Source organism: Oreochromis aureus, linkage group 11 (assembly GCF_013358895.1).
Source record: "Oreochromis aureus strain Israel breed Guangdong linkage group 11, ZZ_aureus, whole genome shotgun sequence".
Lineage (NCBI taxonomy): Eukaryota > Metazoa > Chordata > Actinopteri > Cichliformes > Cichlidae > Oreochromis > Oreochromis aureus.
The window spans coordinates 18,100,085-18,117,203 of NC_052952.1; the positions used below are offsets into that span (position 1 = coordinate 18,100,085).

A 17,119-nucleotide genomic window follows, 5' to 3' on the forward strand; every position below is an offset into this window, starting at 1 on the left:
TCTAGTCTACACAACTGAATTTCTTTTTGCACCTCTCGGTAGGACGTGAGGTCACACGCATTGGCTCTCGTGATTGGCTCGTAACTCGGAAGTGGAAGTAAGGGGGCGGATGCAGTTCCAAAAACAAACCAAGCAGAGACCTTTGCTCAAGGGCTCTGATGCAAACTTGTTCAAGTTGCAGTCCAGCAGTAGCTTGTGGTTTGTGACAGTGCGGTTTGACATTGCGCTGCCTGCTGTCTCCTCACGGTCATGGACGAAGTGACAGGAGCTCAGCTCATCGCTGAGTCTCTAAAGGCTCAGGTAGGAATGACGTCGTCTGCAAACATGTAGCACTCCAACAGAAATATTCTCCCTGACAAGCGTTTGTGTCTTTGCTCAGATGTAACTGTTGAGCAGTGTGTCAAAGTCCAAGTGCGGTGTGGTCAAGATCACTAAACTTTTCATGAATGCATTTCCCCCGTCCAATTAATAATGCTACGTTTTTACAAAACTTGTTCAATCAATCTCCCTGCAGAAAGTGGACTACATGTTTGGGATAGTTGGAGTTCCGATAATCGAAGTGGCCATGGCTGCTCAGGCTGCAGGAATCAGATACGTAGGAATGCGCAACGAGCAAGCGGTAACTCGTTGTTTTGTACAACCTTTGTGATCCCTAACAAAAGCATTGCATTGCCAGGCTGACATCAAATAATTTCTGTCGCATAACAGGCGTGCTATGCAGCGTCTGCCATCGGATACATTACTGGGAGGTAAAATCTAATTCTGTACCGAATAAGGTGAACAGCTGGTGCCCAGCACTGTTATTCACATGTTGCTGTTTCCTGTGGTTATCTGAATCCAGACCAGGGGCCTGTCTTGTGGTTTCTGGACCTGGGCTCATCCATGCCCTGGGTGGAATGGCCAATGCCAACATGAACTGCTGGTATGACTCCATAACCACTGCTGTGTACTGTACAACTTGCAAGGTTTTTATGAAGTGATGCTGGCTTTGCACAGGCCGGTGGTTGTTATCGGAGGGTCTTCGGATCGAAATCAGGAAACTGCAGGAGCCTTTCAGGAGTTTCCTCAGGTAACACGTGTCTCGATGGGGATTTTTGCCTGACACCGCTTCTCTACGCTGATTCTGTTTCTCCATGTTGCCAGGTGGAAGCATGCCGCCTGTACAGCAAGTTTTCAGCAAGACCCAGCAGTCTAGAAGCCATCCCCTCAGTGATAGAGAAGGTTGTATAACAATGCCCTCACACTATCTGTTTTGTTCTTTTGTTCTTGTAATGTATCAAATAGATCTGGATGAACTACTAATTATTATTTTTATTATGTCTGTGTAAAGTTTTCTGGTATTTGGTTGCTCACAGGCGGTCCGCACAAGCATCTATGGGCGTCCAGGTGCTTGTTATGTGGATATTGCAGGCGACATGGTTAATGCTAAAGTGGAGAGGAGCAAAGTTAGGTTTGTTGTCATTCTTGGATTAAAAAAAAAAAAACATTTTTATGCACAGTGTCACTCGTTAAACATCAGGTGCACAGACTCTCAGAGAAGTGTGTCTCTCCCTCAGAGAAGTGTCCTGCTGTCCGCCTCCACCAGTGAGTTTGGCTGACCAGGGTTCAGTCACAGAAGCCATATCTGTCTTAAAAGCAGCCAAGACACCCTTGGTCATCATCGGCAAAGGTAACTGAAACAAAAGAAGCAATTGCCACCTCTTTTCAAATTAACTAAGCCTAACCAACCTGTGTTTTTCCCCCCCAATAGGAGCAGCCTATGGTAGAGCAGAGACTGTGCTGAGGGAGTTTATTGAAACGAGTGGCCTTCCCTTCCTGCCCACCCCGATGGGGAAAGGGGTTCTTCCTGATGACCATGCCAACTGTGTGGCTGCTGCACGCTCAAGGTAAGCCTCACACTGCACAATCACACCTGGTAGTAATCAGACAAAGTTGTAACAATCTGTAGAGCTCTCTTTAATAGAGAAGTCCAGCAGAACTCTGTAACTTTGGTGTGTTTTAATCTTCCTGAAGTAGAAGGCATAGACATGGTCAGCAATACTCATGCAGGCTTAGGGGTTTAATCAATGCTCAGCTGATATTACCAGGTGCCAAGAAAAAAAACAAACATCCACTATACCTTTACACCATCACCAGCAGCCTGAACTGTTGAAACAAGGCCGGATGGATCGATGGCTTTGTGCTGCATGTGCCAAAATCTGACCCTGCCATCTGAATGTTGCAGCAGAAATCCCGACTCATGAGACTGGGCAAAATATTTACAACTTTGGTGAATGTATTGATGTATTGAGCTGCTGCCAACTGATTGGCTGATTAGATATTAACGTGCAGTTGAACTGGTGTACCTAATGAACTGTTAGGTAAGTGTATAATAATACACTTATAAAAGTACTTATTTTTTTAAAAGCGATGGTCAGATTTTCCAAAAAAGAAAACAGTCTAACATCCAGACAGACGGATGTGTTCTGAGTGCAGCTCCTATTTTGATGTGTTTTTAGCTAGAAGACAAAATTCACTTTCTATATGCATTACAGGATTGAAAACAAAACGTTCTGCCTAAGGGAGAAGAAGTGGCATGAAGTTTTGTCCCCTTCTGTCTGACATATCAATGCTTCTTCTATTATTCCTCATTTATTTAGCTGATTGGATCGCCAGATTTCTATTTCTATATTTTTTAGGCCAAGAATAGTTGACAGTACATGTTTAGATGGCAAACAAACATTTGTGCCATGGTCATCTATCTGGCTCCTAAATTCTGCATCTTCTAACCAGTCAGGATCTAAAATTTTTAGTCGTGTTTAATGAGAATCCATTGTTTGACCTCTTCCGCTGTTTGTTTTTTATGTATTTTTTTCCTTGTTACCCAGAGCTCTTCTCCAGGCTGATGTCATACTTCTGTTTGGAGCCAGGCTCAATTGGATGCTCCATTTTGGTCTTCCACCTAGATTTAACCCTAATGTGAAGATCATTCAGGTATGTAAATGACCGAGTCTATGGTTTGAGAAAAATCAGCATTAAAAGATCTTGTTTAAAGCTATTAGTCTGTTTGGTTGTTAATCTTTTGCCTTGTCATGAGACAGTTAGTTCTGCCAAATCTGGTGCTGCGAAAGCTGTAATGATATAACACCACTGTGATCTGTTTGCAGGTTGACCTTTGTGCTGAGGAGATGGGCAATAATGTGAGGCCAGCTGTTGCTCTCCTTGGAGATATCAGTGCTGTTGCCACTCAGGTACATTTTCAGCAACTCAGCCCATTGGCTCATCTTTGTCTTTCATGTCTTTCCCATAACGTTAATTTAGGAATCAAAAGCTTCATGTTTCATCAACATTTGCGCTAATGGTAAGAACCTGTGTAGAGCTATGCTTTTCTCTCATAGATAATTCACCATAGCATAATATCTGGTTATACTTGTGCAGCTCTTAATGGATTCTTTAATCATTGGTTTTAAGCCTTGCATGCATGACAGTGAGATCTGAACACTTTTGTTCAGAGTTTTTTGTTTGTTTTTGTATTTTCTTTGCTCCTCTCACTGAATTTTCAGACTAATGCGACAAAAATATGTCTGAAAAACGCAAAACGGATCCCTTTCATAAATATACAGTCATGGTAAAAACAAAGCAGGTTTCTAGGTCATAAGATTACTTAAACGCTACCTCAGATGAAGAACGACATAACTTATTACACCCTTAAGGTCAAGCTACAGCATTTCAATCAGGTTGAGGTCTGGAGTTTGCTGGGCACTTGTAGCACTTTGATTCTTTTATTTTTCAGGCATTATGTTGTTGATTTGTTGCTGTGTTTTGGGGATCATTGTTCTGTTCCCAGTGTTAGCCAAGCATCAGCTGTTGGACAGATGCTCTCACATTCACATAGAGTACTTTCATATACTCATATATTTGAATTTTAATATGTAATATGTTAATTGAGGCCTGAGATGTACTTCTTGGGTTTTTTGCAGTTTCTCTGAGCGCTGTATGGTCTGACCTTGGGGTGAATTTGTTAATAAGATTTCCACTTGTGAAGAATTTTCCTCACAGTAGGATGATGGACTTGAAATTGTTTGCAAATGGCCTTATAACCTTATAATGATTATATCATTCCCAGATTAATGGACAGCAACATTTGCTAAGATCGGTGTTAACGTCTTTCCTCCTTGGCATTGTGTTCACACACGACCGATTGCTTCAGACCAGCAAACTGTCAAAACCTCTGGTTTTACAGAGATTCTCACACTTGCTGATGATCAGTTAATCAAATGCATTTGATTAGCAGCACCTGGCTGCTACGTTCCCTCTCAGTTCCTATGGAAACAGTGAGGACATTCACAAGACTGCTTTTGCATTTTATTATGATTACATTGTGTTAAATGTCATGGGGTTGTTCTTCCTCTGAGGTTGCATCTACCAAATTTTAAGACCAGGCAAGGACCAGATGATTTCTTTGTTACATCGTCGTGCTGTCGTTTTACCTTGACTTTATTCTCTATATCAGTGACACCAGTGCAGTAACATTCAACTGTAATAGCGGTCTCTTTTTTTTTCTTCAGCTGTTAATGTGTGTCCGTAGAGATGGTTGGAAATACCCCTCTAACGCTGAGTGGTGGAGCATGTTAAAGAGCAAGATTGCTGCTAATGCAAAAATATCAAAGGTGGGTTTCACCAAAGTTCTTCTAATCCTTCCTTAGAATTTGGACCACCAATGGAGAGCTTACATTGTTGTTCTGTGCATGGTTACACTGTATCAGCCTGCCGATGACATTAAATTATATATTTAATCCATTTAGATGTTGTCTCTGTTTTATGTGTTTTTTGCCAATAGGCACTTGCTCTACAGTCTACAGTGCCCTTGAACTACTACACAGTGTTTCATCACATCTCCCAGCTGCTGCCACATGACTGCATCATTGTCAGCGAGGGTGCAAACACAATGGACATCGGACGCACCATGTTAAATAACTACCTACCTCGACACAGGTAAGCCAGTCAAGCGCGCTGACTGTTTTTTTGTTGTTGTTGTTTTTTTTATGCTAACAAATTAATTTAGACTAAACTATGAGTTAATGTATGTCTATTAGATTGCTGTAAACTAATCTTGATGATGTTCAGACTGGATGCAGGCACCTTTGGAACAATGGGAGTAGGTCTCGGGTTTGCTATCGCAGCAGCTGCTGTGGAGGCGAGCCAGAACACCGGCCGAAGGGTCGTCTGTGTGGAGGGAGACAGTGCCTTTGGGTTTTCTGGTATGGAGGTTGAGACCATGTGCAGGTGAATTGATTCCAGTGTTTCTATTCAGTATTTGTAGTTTAACCGCCTATTGACTTCGCATTCTTCTCTTTGTGTTTTGCAAATCAGGTATAGCCTACCTGTGGTCGTTATTGTGGTCAATAATAACGGCATATACAGTGGAGTAGATTCTGAAACATGGAAAGCAATGAAACAAATGGGAGAGCTGACCTCTGTGTGAGTGAGATACTTTTGAGAAAATTATCATAAAGTGAATTCACTGATAGTTTTTATTGATGTCTTATGGTATGACATCGCAAAAGTTGTCTTACATCGTCACATTTTAGGGCCCCTCCCGTGTCCCTTCTACCTGAGGCTCGCTATGATGAGGTGATGAAGGCGTTCGGAGGTCGAGGGTTGCTGGTGAGGACAGTGGAGGAGCTGCGCAGTGCCTTACAGCTTAGCCTGAGTGACTGGGAGAGACCAAGTCTCATCAATGTGCTCATTGACCCTTCCTCAGACAGGAAGCAGCAGGTAACTACAACTGTTAGGAACACATGTTTATAGAGTCTGCATGTTTATAAAGTATGCACAAAAGAAACAGAAAAACCTCCTTAAATTGACTTATTGATAATGAGCCCAAACATGTGATTAACACTGACCGTGCAGTCCTAGTTGCTAGTAAGGTTTTGTACTTGAAAGCTTTTCTTTCGTATTATTTTCCAGTTCGTGCCACGTTGTGGTGAGAAGTACACAACGAACTTATGTGGGCACATTTATGTCTGGGTTTAAATGCATTTTGCAACAACATTAACCACGTCTTGCCTGCCAGACAGACTTGAGGGTGAGCTTCTCCCAGGTGCACCTGGCATAAAATTCTCTACATGCACAGGCAACTCTAGAAAAATAATGCTCCACCTTGTGGTCAGAGTTGTAATAACAACTCCTACCATAGTCAGAGCACCTCCGTGGCTCTATCAAATATCTGGACTTTTGCGCTGTCGAGCGTTTGCCGTACACTGGAGAAACATGGAGGGTCTAAGGCGGTCCGAACATTTGAACATGTTAACACAGTCTGGAATGAAGACTTGACATATATCACTCATATTATAGCATGTTTTACACCCTTGTAGCCTTGTGTCCTTGCAGACTATAAACGGTACTATATGACAAAAGGCCGCAAATCAGATCACAGAATGTTTTTAGTATTTGGTCCTGGTGCTCCACAGAAGGCAATAAAGAGACTGAGTGACACCGGCAGTCACAGCAGTAAAGCCAAGCCTGATTTAATCCAGTGTTTCTTTGGTTTCTGCTTTGCATACAATAAACAGCTTCATGTTTACTTGACTCTTCCTCATCCTTTGAGGGCTATGTTACTGACATGCCTTGCTGAGCCGTAATCCTCCTGCTCCAGGTGCACCAGAACTGTTGTATTCCACTCACAATCCCTCCACCTAACACCAACCTGACCTTTCTATTTCAGGGCTCCCATAATTAGAAAGCATGGCCCTCCGTGTTTATGTTGAACGTATCCACGCAACCTTTTGCAGACACGGTTGAAGGTTGTATTGAGTAATGTATCCACAGCGCTGAGCTCCACGGATGTGCCAGCAGAAAGACTTGTCCCCGACTTTTAAAGTGTTCCGCCTTCACCTTTTGACGCCCGACTTTAATGCATTCCTGTCAGACTTGAAGCTGACAAGATTTAGTTTTGAAAATTTGAAGAAAACTTATAGTTCATTTTTATTACCTGGAAAACCTCTGTTGTACTGCTTAGATCTCCATTACAGGACAATATTCATCTAGATCTTATTACACTGTATAGCTCTTTCATTTAAAGACTAATATAAACACTGTCTTGTCTGTTTGCAGGAGTTTCCTTGGCTCACACGTTCCAACCTGTAGATTTTCTGTGTCCAGAGCGTTTCAGCACAGCAGTGACGGTTTTCTCCTGGAAAATATCAAACTGCTTTTGTTTTTCTGGTTGTTTCCATTAATTCATCTAATATTTTGCTATTACTATACTGTGAATTAATATGAAAAATATGACTACAATAAAACATTTCACACAGAGTGCATGCTGTTTCTTTATGTCATTTTTTCCCTCTTAATCTGGACTGCAACTGGGAGTTTCCCTGTTGAGTATTGCCTACATTAATGAAATGTAATAAAATTAAATGTAAAGGGGAAAAAAGTGTCTGAAAAGACCAAAATCCGGAGAAAAGGAGAAAAATAAACGCATTTGACAAACTTTTTTTTTCTTTTTGCAAATGAACCAGCTAATGTTTACAGTCGAAGGTAGAGATTTGTCAGTAAAGGGGAAACTTTAGATGAAATTAACAATCAACAGGATTTTTCTAATTTCCATAAGTTTTGTATCCTTTTCCACACCTTGTCTGAAAAATCCTAAATGTGCAACAAAAAAGCAATGCAAGCTAAAATTATTTGGCAGAAAATTGCATTGGTTTTGTATCTGTTAAGTTGCAAGCTTGACATGATTGCTTTTGTAAATTATATAAAGAATAAAGCATAATTTATCTTAAAGTGCTGCTGAGAAGTGATGGCGTCTGTTTTTCTAGGTCCTTTGGAAATGCAGACACTTGACATTGTGTAAAAGACTTGCCACAGCAGTATAGTGTGTACTAAATAACTTGATGCACAGTGTGCTTCATCACAAAAAAACCTGTTAATCCAAACATAATTAGACTAGACTGATACATCTAAGAAAGTTGTAACATCTTCATTCAGAACGCTCTCAGCATGTCTTGCAGAAAAGCACACAGGGAGTCTCACAACTTTCCCTGAAGAGAGACAATAACAAAAGCCCCCCCACTGCAGTAGTAGAGATCTAATATTGGCACCAGGAGCAACTGGCAGGCTGTCTCCTGTAATTTTAGTGCACACTGATGCAGAGGAAAGATTTAATGGGTATTGGTCAGCGTACCCTCTTCTGAGGGCGTAAAGGAGACACAGCAGAGTGAACGCAGAGGGAGGGGAGCAGAGAGAGAGGACAGTGAGAAGAGAGGGAGTGGAAAAAGACAGCGTGAGAGCTGCCGTGGATCAGAAATAAAGTCAGGCAACTATCCGGAGCAGCATGACTCTTCTAACACTTGGACTGTATCTGCCATTGTGGTTTTGTTATGGCCTGGCTCAGCCTTCTTTTCTGGACAACTTTGATTCATTCCCAGCAGGTAAGACCGTTTTAATCCTGAGCTTGAATACTGTATACTGTACTGTACAGTACTGTGCATGCACAGGAGCTGGTGGATTTGAGCTGCAAAAGCACGGATTCTGAAAGTCTCAATTTGAGATTCACGTGGCGCTCATGATAATACCCTTGTTTTTATTTTCTTGTTGTCCATGAGGTAGGTTGGAAATGCCTCTATAAATAGCGAGACCAGCTCCGGCTCTTCGGTGAGAGGCACAGGGGCTTCATATCCGTCCAGCGCTAGGAATTCTGCTGGATGGGTGTCATGATTTGATAGTTTGCACCTGTTTCTCTGTTGCTTGTGCTGCTCCTGCATGCTGTAATCACTTCAGTTTGTCTCATTTTTAATCTGTCCCACCTTAATTTGTCGTAAATGAAGTTTTTCTCATCTCACATTCATTACCGTGGGTGCAGAAGTTAAAACAACACAAAAAAAACTGCCTGGCTTCATATACCTTTGACACCCTGTTTAATTTGTGACTGCATGCCCACCTTGCGCAGCTCTCAGATCCCAGGATCAGCAGAAGAGGTTCAGCCCATGCTGTTTAGTGAGTCCGCCTCCACCACCGCTGTTTCCTCCACCCCCTTCACTTTGGCGCCTCTACCCTCATGTGAGTCAAAGTCATGTGACTTTCTATTGTGAATATCTAACTGTTGACATGTCCTTGATTTATATCCAAAAACACCACACTTGTTAGAGCCTTTTGACCCCTGGTCAAGAGTCTCTCGAATTTTATGTCAACAACTGAATGAATATCAGAAAACCTGCTCTTACAAATGTTGTCAAGACCGAAGAAGTCATCGAACTGCATCTTTATTTATATTTTACAGAGTGATGGAAATTCCCGTGATGGTCGCGAGTCTGATGTGGACAATAACAATAAAGTTTCTTCTTGCCCCGCAGGCCCTCCGGGGCCTCCTGGCCCCCCAGGACCTCAGGTGGGAAACCAGGCTATTCCTAAAACATCATGGCTATCCTTTTGTATCTGGAACTGTGCCACTGTTATTGGACTCTTCCAATAAATCCCTCATAATGTAACAGGATTAATTACCACTATGACTAAAGCGTCAGTCTCTGTTTTACGTTGGAGTCTACGTAGTTTTAAGGTGTTAAAAATTAGTCCCCCAACTACATATTAACCGCATGTCTTCTCCAACTTGATAGTTCCTGTATAGCAGGAGATGGGGATTTCTCTGGCCCATGCAACACAGCAACCCATTAACGCTCCACTTTTAGCTGAGACACAAATAGCCTTTTTCCACTGGCTGCCAGTGTCCCACACATCATTCTCAGAAACCGTCTGAAGAGCTGTCTGCTTGGAAACGAGTACTGGGTCGCGTAAATTCCAGGGCTCACCAAAACATGCTTGTGTCCAGGTGTTTGTGTTCTCCAGTGATTGAAAGATACAAAGACCTTTTGGTTCAAAAGGCCCTCATAACCCAACCTGCTCCACTGTTCTCCACTGTGCTCCAGCATTTCATAAGTGAAAGCAGATTTACCAACTGATTGTTAAAGCTTTTGCTGCGGTTGCTCATCAGAGGCCGAACCGCAGCAGCATTTCTCTTTATCAAAGGAGGCCCACAAGGCAGCTTTTAAATCAATAGTGGCCACTCAGCCTTTAGCTAATTGAAACTGCGGCTTCCAGAAACAGAACAGCTCTGTGGTGGGATGCTGTGGACAATAAAATGAATTTAGATGGCTATCTCTGTGATTTAGGAGCGTATAGCACAAATCTAATGTTTTCTTTTTATGTTCATTAGGGTCCCCCTGGATTACCTGGGATAGCAGGGCCTAAAGGAGAAAAGGTAAGGAGTGTACTTATTGAAATTAGATAAAACTAGACTATCTGCTTATTATTCTAATAAGCTAAAGTGCAATTGACCTTTTGCACGCAAATGCTTTCTGGAAGTGCATTAAATGACTGCCGTCCTTGTCCCCTCCTCCACATCCTGTTGTCAGGGAGAAATAGGAAGACCTGGTCAAAAGGTGAGAGTCTCCATTAATCACTCCATGTTCTTTGCTAAGTGGATTTACTCAAAAAATGAGATACAATGCCTCCGCCTGCTCGCTCGCTGTAAGTCACAGTGCTGCCAGTGCCTGCTTGTGTACATCCCGAAATTGTGAGGATATACAACCTTGACAGGAGGCAGAACAGACACACTGACAGGAGGCAAATGGGTGCAGGGCTGCTGAGACAGGCTGTTTTTGTGGCTGAGGGACTTTACATGCTCTCAGTCTGTTTCTCTCACCGAAGCGGAGCATATTGCTTCCCTATCAACATTCCGCATCAGGCTAGCCTGTCAGACGGTCCTCCTTCTCCTAACGTAAAGCTTTATTGAAAGCTCAGGACACAGTATTTGATGAGCACAGGTAGATGAGTAGCGTCCTCCTAAATGAATCAAAGCTGTCCAATGGGGGAGCTTCACTTTGCAAGCGGCCTGACTGAGCAGCTTTGCAGCACCGCAGAGCAATTTAGCTTAGTGTTTCAGCCAGGTTATTAATCATTTTATTTCCCTCAAGCACAGACTCCTGTTCTATATACAGCCCATCATTTAATTAAAGAGAGCAAAGTGACAGGGCTCGTTAAAGCCGTTCTCCCCCTACATGTGCAGCAGTGTCTGAAAAATGCTGTAGTGAGCTGGCCGTCAGCTAATGCAGCAAATACCTCATTCATATTTATATATCTATATATATATCTATATATATATAGATATATATATATCTTCAAACAGGCATAAAAGGCTCTGATTTCATTAACTTAAAAAACAGTTATGTCTCCTGTCAGGGTCGGACAGGGCCTCCTGGACTTCCTGGGAAAAGAGGACCAACAGGGTGGTCAGGACCAAGTGGGGCCAAAGTGAGTAAGTCATAATGTAGATCCTATAAAATATGTCATTATATGAGACCAGTAAGAACCAGAATGGTTTATTACACGAGTCTGATTTGCAGTCAATTAAAATAAAACCCTGGATTACCAGTTATGTAACATGCAAACAGCCTTTCCTTTGGTGAATGCTTGACTGTAAACGTAATAAAAGAACCTTTAACGTTCAATGTCCGTGTATGACATTTCTTATTTTATGTTGCGTTCAAAGACAAAAGCGCATTCACATCGTTCATGTTCACCTTTGTGTCAGGGTGAGAAAGGTGACCCGGGGCTGATGGGTTTGCCTGGATCCAGAGGACCAATTGGGCCGAAGGTGACATTTTACATATGCTCTTTAGTGATCTGGAAATAGAGCAACTTTACACTATTTTGTTTCATCTTGTTTCATTTTTGTTTTAAAACTTTAATCCTAGGGCTTACCTGGGTATAAAGGGGAAAAGGTAAGTGGCACCATTCAGCTGTAAATACCGTAGGATTTATTGATTAACAACTTTGACAGTAAACTACATGAATGTAATCTGCTCTGTCAGGGTTCCCGAGGTGACCGTGGCGAGAATGGGATGAAAGGAGACAAGGTGGGGAGAGTGTATCAGGAAAATTGTACATACACTTTGTAAGAAGTCTGAATTCATGTTACGTACTCTTCCTCACTGGCAGGGTGCAATGGGTTTCCCAGGAATGCTTGGACAAAAAGTAAGTAATCCTCATTCAAGCCAGTAAGGGTTCTGCCTTACAATGTTAACCAGCTAACCAATTAAATTCATGCATTTGAATTCAGAATTTTTCTGACATATATATATATTTCTGTTATTGAGGGTGAAATGGGTCCAAAAGGAGAACCTGGAACCTCAGGAAACAGAGGACCCACTGGTCGACCGGGGAAGAGAGGCAAGCAGGTAAGGAGTTTGTGGGCATGTGGTTGCACTGTTTTACAGTAGTGTTAGCAAGACAGTTGTACTTTTTGACATGTGGTGTAAGGAAATGACCCTGCACTGTTTTGAATTTAAGGGACTGAAAGGAGACACAGGAAGCGTTGGTCCTATAGGGCCAGCGGGCCCACAGGGACCTCCAGGCCACCCTGGCCCTCCTGGTCCACCTGCAACAGGTGAAATCCCAAAGCAGATTTAAAACTCTTGAGAATTCTGGTCATGATTAAGTGTTTGCTGGAGAGATTTAGTTTGTGGATGGTCCTGTGTTTTTTCCGTTGTGAGCGTGTGAAAACTTGTGCTGAAACTGAGACGGGAAAGCTCGCAGCCTGGTGAGTAAAGGAAGCCCACTTTAAAACTGTGTACGAGGTAACACCAGTAGTCTTATTTAGCACCGGAGAAATCTAATCCCCCCCGAGCTGAAACAGGATTCTCTCAGCATGACATCATGTGGCTAAAATGGATTGACAGATGGCAAGCCTACAGTTTTACAAATATTATGTCAGCACATCATCAAGATGACATTTGTTATCTTGATCAAGTTCCTGTATGAATTATCCTGATTGTGTTTGCTTCTTGATTGATAAATCAAAGACGCTAGACTGACATGTGGTATTTATATCAGCTTGTGTAGGCTGTACAACACTTCTCCTTCAGCTCATTAATGCTGCTATATTCTGTCATTTGGACTAAATATAGACCCACTGTTTGTTTATCCTTCCTTTTTTTTTTCCCCCTCTTCCTGTATATGCAGGAGTCTACATGGTTGGAGCAAAGGGTGCGCGTGGTCCACCAGGGCCTCCTGGAAAGTGTAGCTGCAGCTCTTGGAGTGGTCCTCCATTTGAAAATTATGCCTCTACAGGAAATTATCTCAAAGTGCCAGCGGTGAGAGATGAATGGTTTACAGTCAAATATAGAATCATCTGAGAAATCACTGAAAAATCCACCAAATTAAAATGTAAAGAGTTTCAAAGGGTAATACAGTTGTGGTCAGAAGTTTACATCAGCTCATCATAGGCATCAATGCCATAGTAATTCTGGCCTGTTAATAACTGACCTTTTGCAAAAGAATGCTTTCTGGAAGTCCTCTTTTTCCAGGGTGGAGTGATTGTACAACATAGACATTTAATGGCTTTAGGGAGGCCATTCCAGAAGCTTAACGTTAGCCTGCTTTATCCATTCCAGAAATCAGTTTTGTGTATTTGGGATCATTGTCCTGCTGGAAGACCCAGCTGTGTCCAAGTTTCAGTCATTCAGATCTTGATTTGAGCAAAATTTTTTCATCCACTTTGTGCAATTTACCAGTACCACTGGCAGTAAAACAGCCCTGCAGCATGATGCTACCACCACCATGCTTGACAGCCTGTATTTTTAGTTTTGAAAGAACTAAAAATACAGTTCTTTTATTTATTTTTAGTATTTTTAGTTTTGAAAGCCTCACCTTTACTCCTCCAAACATACCTCTTGGTAATCTTGCCAAATACCTCAATCTTTATCTGATCTGACCATAAAACTGTTTTGCAGATGGCATTTGGTTTCTTCTTGGACAAAGCAGTGAGACATCCATATAAGTTGTGCCTATGTACAGTTGTTTGAACTGATAATCTTAAAATCTGCAGTGGTTTAAAAATGGCTTCAAGAGATCTTCCTAATTTTTATAAATCTAAAAGTCTCCTTCTAAGATCTTTACGGAGTTCCTTTCCTATTGTTCCAAGTATTGGTCAATCCAATGATTGCTATCAAACAAAGACAGTGAAGAGAAACTGCTTTTTGAGGTCAATCATAATAACTAACGAGACATTAGGGAGCAAGTTAGAAGTATATATTTGACCTTTATTTATACTTTTGGCTCTGAGTGGATTAGAGAAAATACAAAAAAAAAAAAGAAAAAAGAAAAAAAGATTTTGTACAGTCATTCCAATCTGGAAAAAGAACAGTTCAAAGATATCATTAAAAGCATCATGCCTGTGATAATTCTATGTAAACTTTAGACCACAACTGGAAATAAATAAGATTAAAAAAAAGATAAAAGGAAGGTTAAAGTACACTTACAGGAGCGATAGATAATGCTTGCAGACAAATGTTACCAGCTGGGATGACAAATGGTGATCTTCAATATTATTTCATAAAGTGCTAAAATGCACCGAACCCTATTATTTTGTCTTCTTTTAGATATTTGTGGTGAGCAATGAGGAGGAACTGGAGCGCCTCCGCACAGATAACGCTCTTGCATTCCGTAAAGACCAGAAATCTCTCTATTTCAAAGACATTGATGGCTGGCTGCCAATCCAGGTATAAATGCATGTAGCAACAATGCAATGTGTCCTTAAAAAAAAAAGATGGTGACTTTCAAACAGCCTTTTCCTTTTATGTTTACATTTTTTAAATTCTGCAAAAGACCTTTCCATTCCAGATGACGCCCTACCAGTCCATGGAAAATGCCCCCGATGATGAAGGTTACTGTGGGGACGGCATAGTGCAGATCTCCACCGGGGAGGAGTGTGATGACAAAAACAGAGTCGTCACCGATGGCTGCGTCAGTAAGTCATGCATCTATGTTACCGGTCCTTTTATAGTTCATTAGCTGTACTTTGCTGTGCACATATAACATGACCCCCCTGTGCCCCTGCTGTCTCATGTTACCATAGAGTGTAAACATGCCTACTGTGGGGACGGATACCGCTATGAAGGGGCTGAGGAGTGTGATGGAAAAGACTTTGGATACCAGACGTGTAATTCATATCTTCCAGGGTAAGCATACAGCATTTGGGTACACAACATTGTACTGCATGAAAAGACGTAGGTGTGACCTGAAAACGTTTTTCTTACTATTTGTAGGTCATATGGTCACCTCAAGTGCACAAGATACTGTACTATTGACTCAACAAACTGCAAGTACTTTACTTGAGGAGGTGTCTGGACAGTGCTGTGGCTCCTCTGTGTGTTATTTGCTTGGGACTTAACATGTTAAAAAACAAAAATAACAAAAGAAAAAAAAAGAAAAGACAACAATGCTCCAAGCAAAAACTCTGAAGGAGGCTGCCAGTGATTCTGTTATGAAAGAAAGAACAAAACCTAGAAATATACAAACATACATAAAACTCATCTGTATTGCTGCTGAGATGCCACATATCTCCCCGGAGGTTATAGCTTCAGTCTTTGAAGGTGAAAATCCGCACACTGGAAATGCAAAGGAAGACTGCACGCTGTCTTAACGAGAAGGATTTGGACTGGCCTCCTCAACATGCCCGACTGGACCCGAACCAGCCTTTCAACGCAACAGTTGAGAGCCTTAATCGCGTACCGGTGGAAGATGTTGCAGAGAAGCAGTAGCTGGGACAGAGGCATATTAATCTTGACCCAGTTACTGTTGAGAATAACAAGCAGTAGGACATCCAGAGCGATGGCCCAAGGTATTCTACTGCAGTGTGAATGACAGTGCACAGCATTTGCATGTATCTGGGATTACTAAAACCACGACAGCAGCTGTCACTATCAAAGCATGTAACCTATCAGTTTACTTATTACTGTCAAAACAACTTTCGTACTGTGTCCTCTCACTACCACGTCGAGGTACAAAGGTAGGGATGGAGATAGAGGTGGTTATAGTGCACTATATACTGTATGTATAGCGAGTTATGCACTTGTAATCTTTGAGTGAGACTGTTACTCCAGGAGGCTTGAAGCCTAGAAGTTGACCCAGCTTTGTTAGCTTGTGGTGGTACTGTACTGACAGGGACATTCAGTCTGGACAAGGTTTCAATAAATCCCCAAATCTTCTCAGGAACTAGCTAACAGGTAATGTAGCTCAACAAACAAAGCACCTTTTACAGGTATCCTCTACTGCTCTTTATAAATTACACAGCAGTGACTGTACACTGAGGCGCACAGGCAACTCAAGCAAAAGCTTTAACGCATCAACAATGCGCAGTACTGCAGGATTCAGTTTCTCCTCCTGTGCTGCAGTGAGAAATGAAATATACTGTACACGAAGGCTTGAAACTGTTATGTCCTTAATTTTCTCGGTGCACGGGAAGGGCTGGACTAGTCTGTAGCTGCTAAAGGGGGGAGGGAGAGGAACTCAAATCGCAGTCTGTTTTATGATCATTACTGTACATACTCTGATACCTCTTTATCCAGTCTTTCTGTCTTACAGTATATACAGCAACAGTAAACTTAACAGTGTAGGTGTAGTCCGCTGTGTGTTGGGCACAAATGCTGAAAATGACTGTGCTGATATAAGCTGACATTATCCATAAGCTACTCTTTGAGTCGCAGTGCCAAGGGAGACCTTTTCTCAGACATACCTAGATGTAGTCAGGTCTATAAAGCCTACAAAAGCAATCAAAAGATGAAGACTGTTAATATATTGTGTCCGCATGCTTGTGAAACTCTTCTAATGCTTCACCTTTGTCAAATACCGTTTTGTAAATCATCATTGCATTCATCAGCATAGCAGGTGTCTTAAGAACTGTCAGTCTTGCTCTGATCAGAGAGTAGCAAAGCACTGTATGAATGACAAACCTTAAAGTTATGAACTGTGCCATGCACAAAGCTCGAGTACCGTTCTGGAAACTATGTTGAATGTCGTGTCTGTGGCCTGTGCTGCTGTGTTCTATCTTAGACTGCCTATGTACAGCAATGCTGAAATGTGCATGTGGTGACGTACTGTAAGGCTTTATGAAGTGTAGCAAGCATTGTGACTGGGGTAGTTCATTTTGTTTTAATACTCTGATATGATTTTTACAGTAGTTGTGGACAATTTAAAAAAATGATCAAATAAATATTTAAGTGATATTTAAGTCACTCTCTTTATTTAAACTTAAACCTTGGTCAGCGGTTTATCATGCCTGCTGTTATTGGAAACTGCAAAA

General features: G+C 41.8%; 2 protein-coding genes across 5 annotated transcripts; both read left to right on the forward strand.

Annotated features, from left to right (window-relative positions):
• The first annotated feature begins 97 nt into the window (after window positions 1-97).
• Window positions 98-7,297, forward strand: hacl1 (2-hydroxyacyl-CoA lyase 1). Its single transcript, XM_031746263.2, has 17 exons — window positions 98-300; window positions 515-619; window positions 709-749; window positions 842-922; window positions 997-1,069; window positions 1,144-1,221; window positions 1,356-1,450; window positions 1,557-1,669; window positions 1,751-1,886; window positions 2,868-2,973; window positions 3,147-3,230; window positions 4,548-4,649; window positions 4,820-4,974; window positions 5,107-5,265; window positions 5,353-5,460; window positions 5,571-5,757; window positions 7,096-7,297. Exons 1-17 carry the CDS (start codon window positions 250-252, stop codon window positions 7,126-7,128), a joined length of 1,707 nt encoding a protein of 568 aa, XP_031602123.1. The 5' UTR covers window positions 98-249; the 3' UTR covers window positions 7,129-7,297.
• A 939-nt stretch (window positions 7,298-8,236) lies between these two features.
• colq (collagen-like tail subunit (single strand of homotrimer) of asymmetric acetylcholinesterase) lies at window positions 8,237-15,244 on the forward strand. Of its 4 annotated transcripts, none has more exons than XM_031746216.2 (17): window positions 8,237-8,414; window positions 8,933-9,042; window positions 9,263-9,370; window positions 10,193-10,237; window positions 10,392-10,418; window positions 11,218-11,289; window positions 11,570-11,632; window positions 11,733-11,759; window positions 11,850-11,894; window positions 11,977-12,012; window positions 12,135-12,215; window positions 12,328-12,424; window positions 13,000-13,130; window positions 14,418-14,537; window positions 14,644-14,785; window positions 14,894-14,996; window positions 15,084-15,244. In XM_031746216.2, the coding sequence occupies exons 1-17, from the start codon at window positions 8,318-8,320 to the stop codon at window positions 15,151-15,153; spliced, it is 1,374 nt and encodes a 457-aa protein (XP_031602076.1). In that variant the 5' UTR covers window positions 8,237-8,317; the 3' UTR covers window positions 15,154-15,244. The 4 variants fall into 4 exon arrangements, with proteins under 4 accessions (XP_031602076.1, XP_039475037.1, XP_039475038.1 ...); XM_039619103.1 differs by having other exon boundaries at window positions 14,659-14,785; XM_039619104.1 differs by lacking the exon at window positions 10,392-10,418.
• Window positions 15,245-17,119: the final 1,875 nt, after the last annotated feature.

Coding starts and splice junctions, on each gene's coding strand:
- hacl1 (XM_031746263.2), top strand. CDS start 250: ATGGACGAAGTGACAGGAGCTCAGCTCATCGCTGAGTCTCTAAAGGCT. Junction 1,222..1,355: donor TCCCCTCAGTGATAGAGAAG/GTTGTATAACAA, acceptor GGTTGCTCACAG/GCGGTCCGCACAAGCATCTA. Junction 5,461..5,570: donor ATGGGAGAGCTGACCTCTGT/GTGAGTGAGATA, acceptor GTCACATTTTAG/GGCCCCTCCCGTGTCCCTTC.
- colq (XM_031746216.2), top strand. CDS start 8,318: ATGACTCTTCTAACACTTGGACTGTATCTGCCATTGTGGTTTTGTTAT. Junction 11,760..11,849: donor CTGGGTATAAAGGGGAAAAG/GTAAGTGGCACC, acceptor CTGCTCTGTCAG/GGTTCCCGAGGTGACCGTGG. Junction 13,131..14,417: donor ATTATCTCAAAGTGCCAGCG/GTGAGAGATGAA, acceptor GTCTTCTTTTAG/ATATTTGTGGTGAGCAATGA.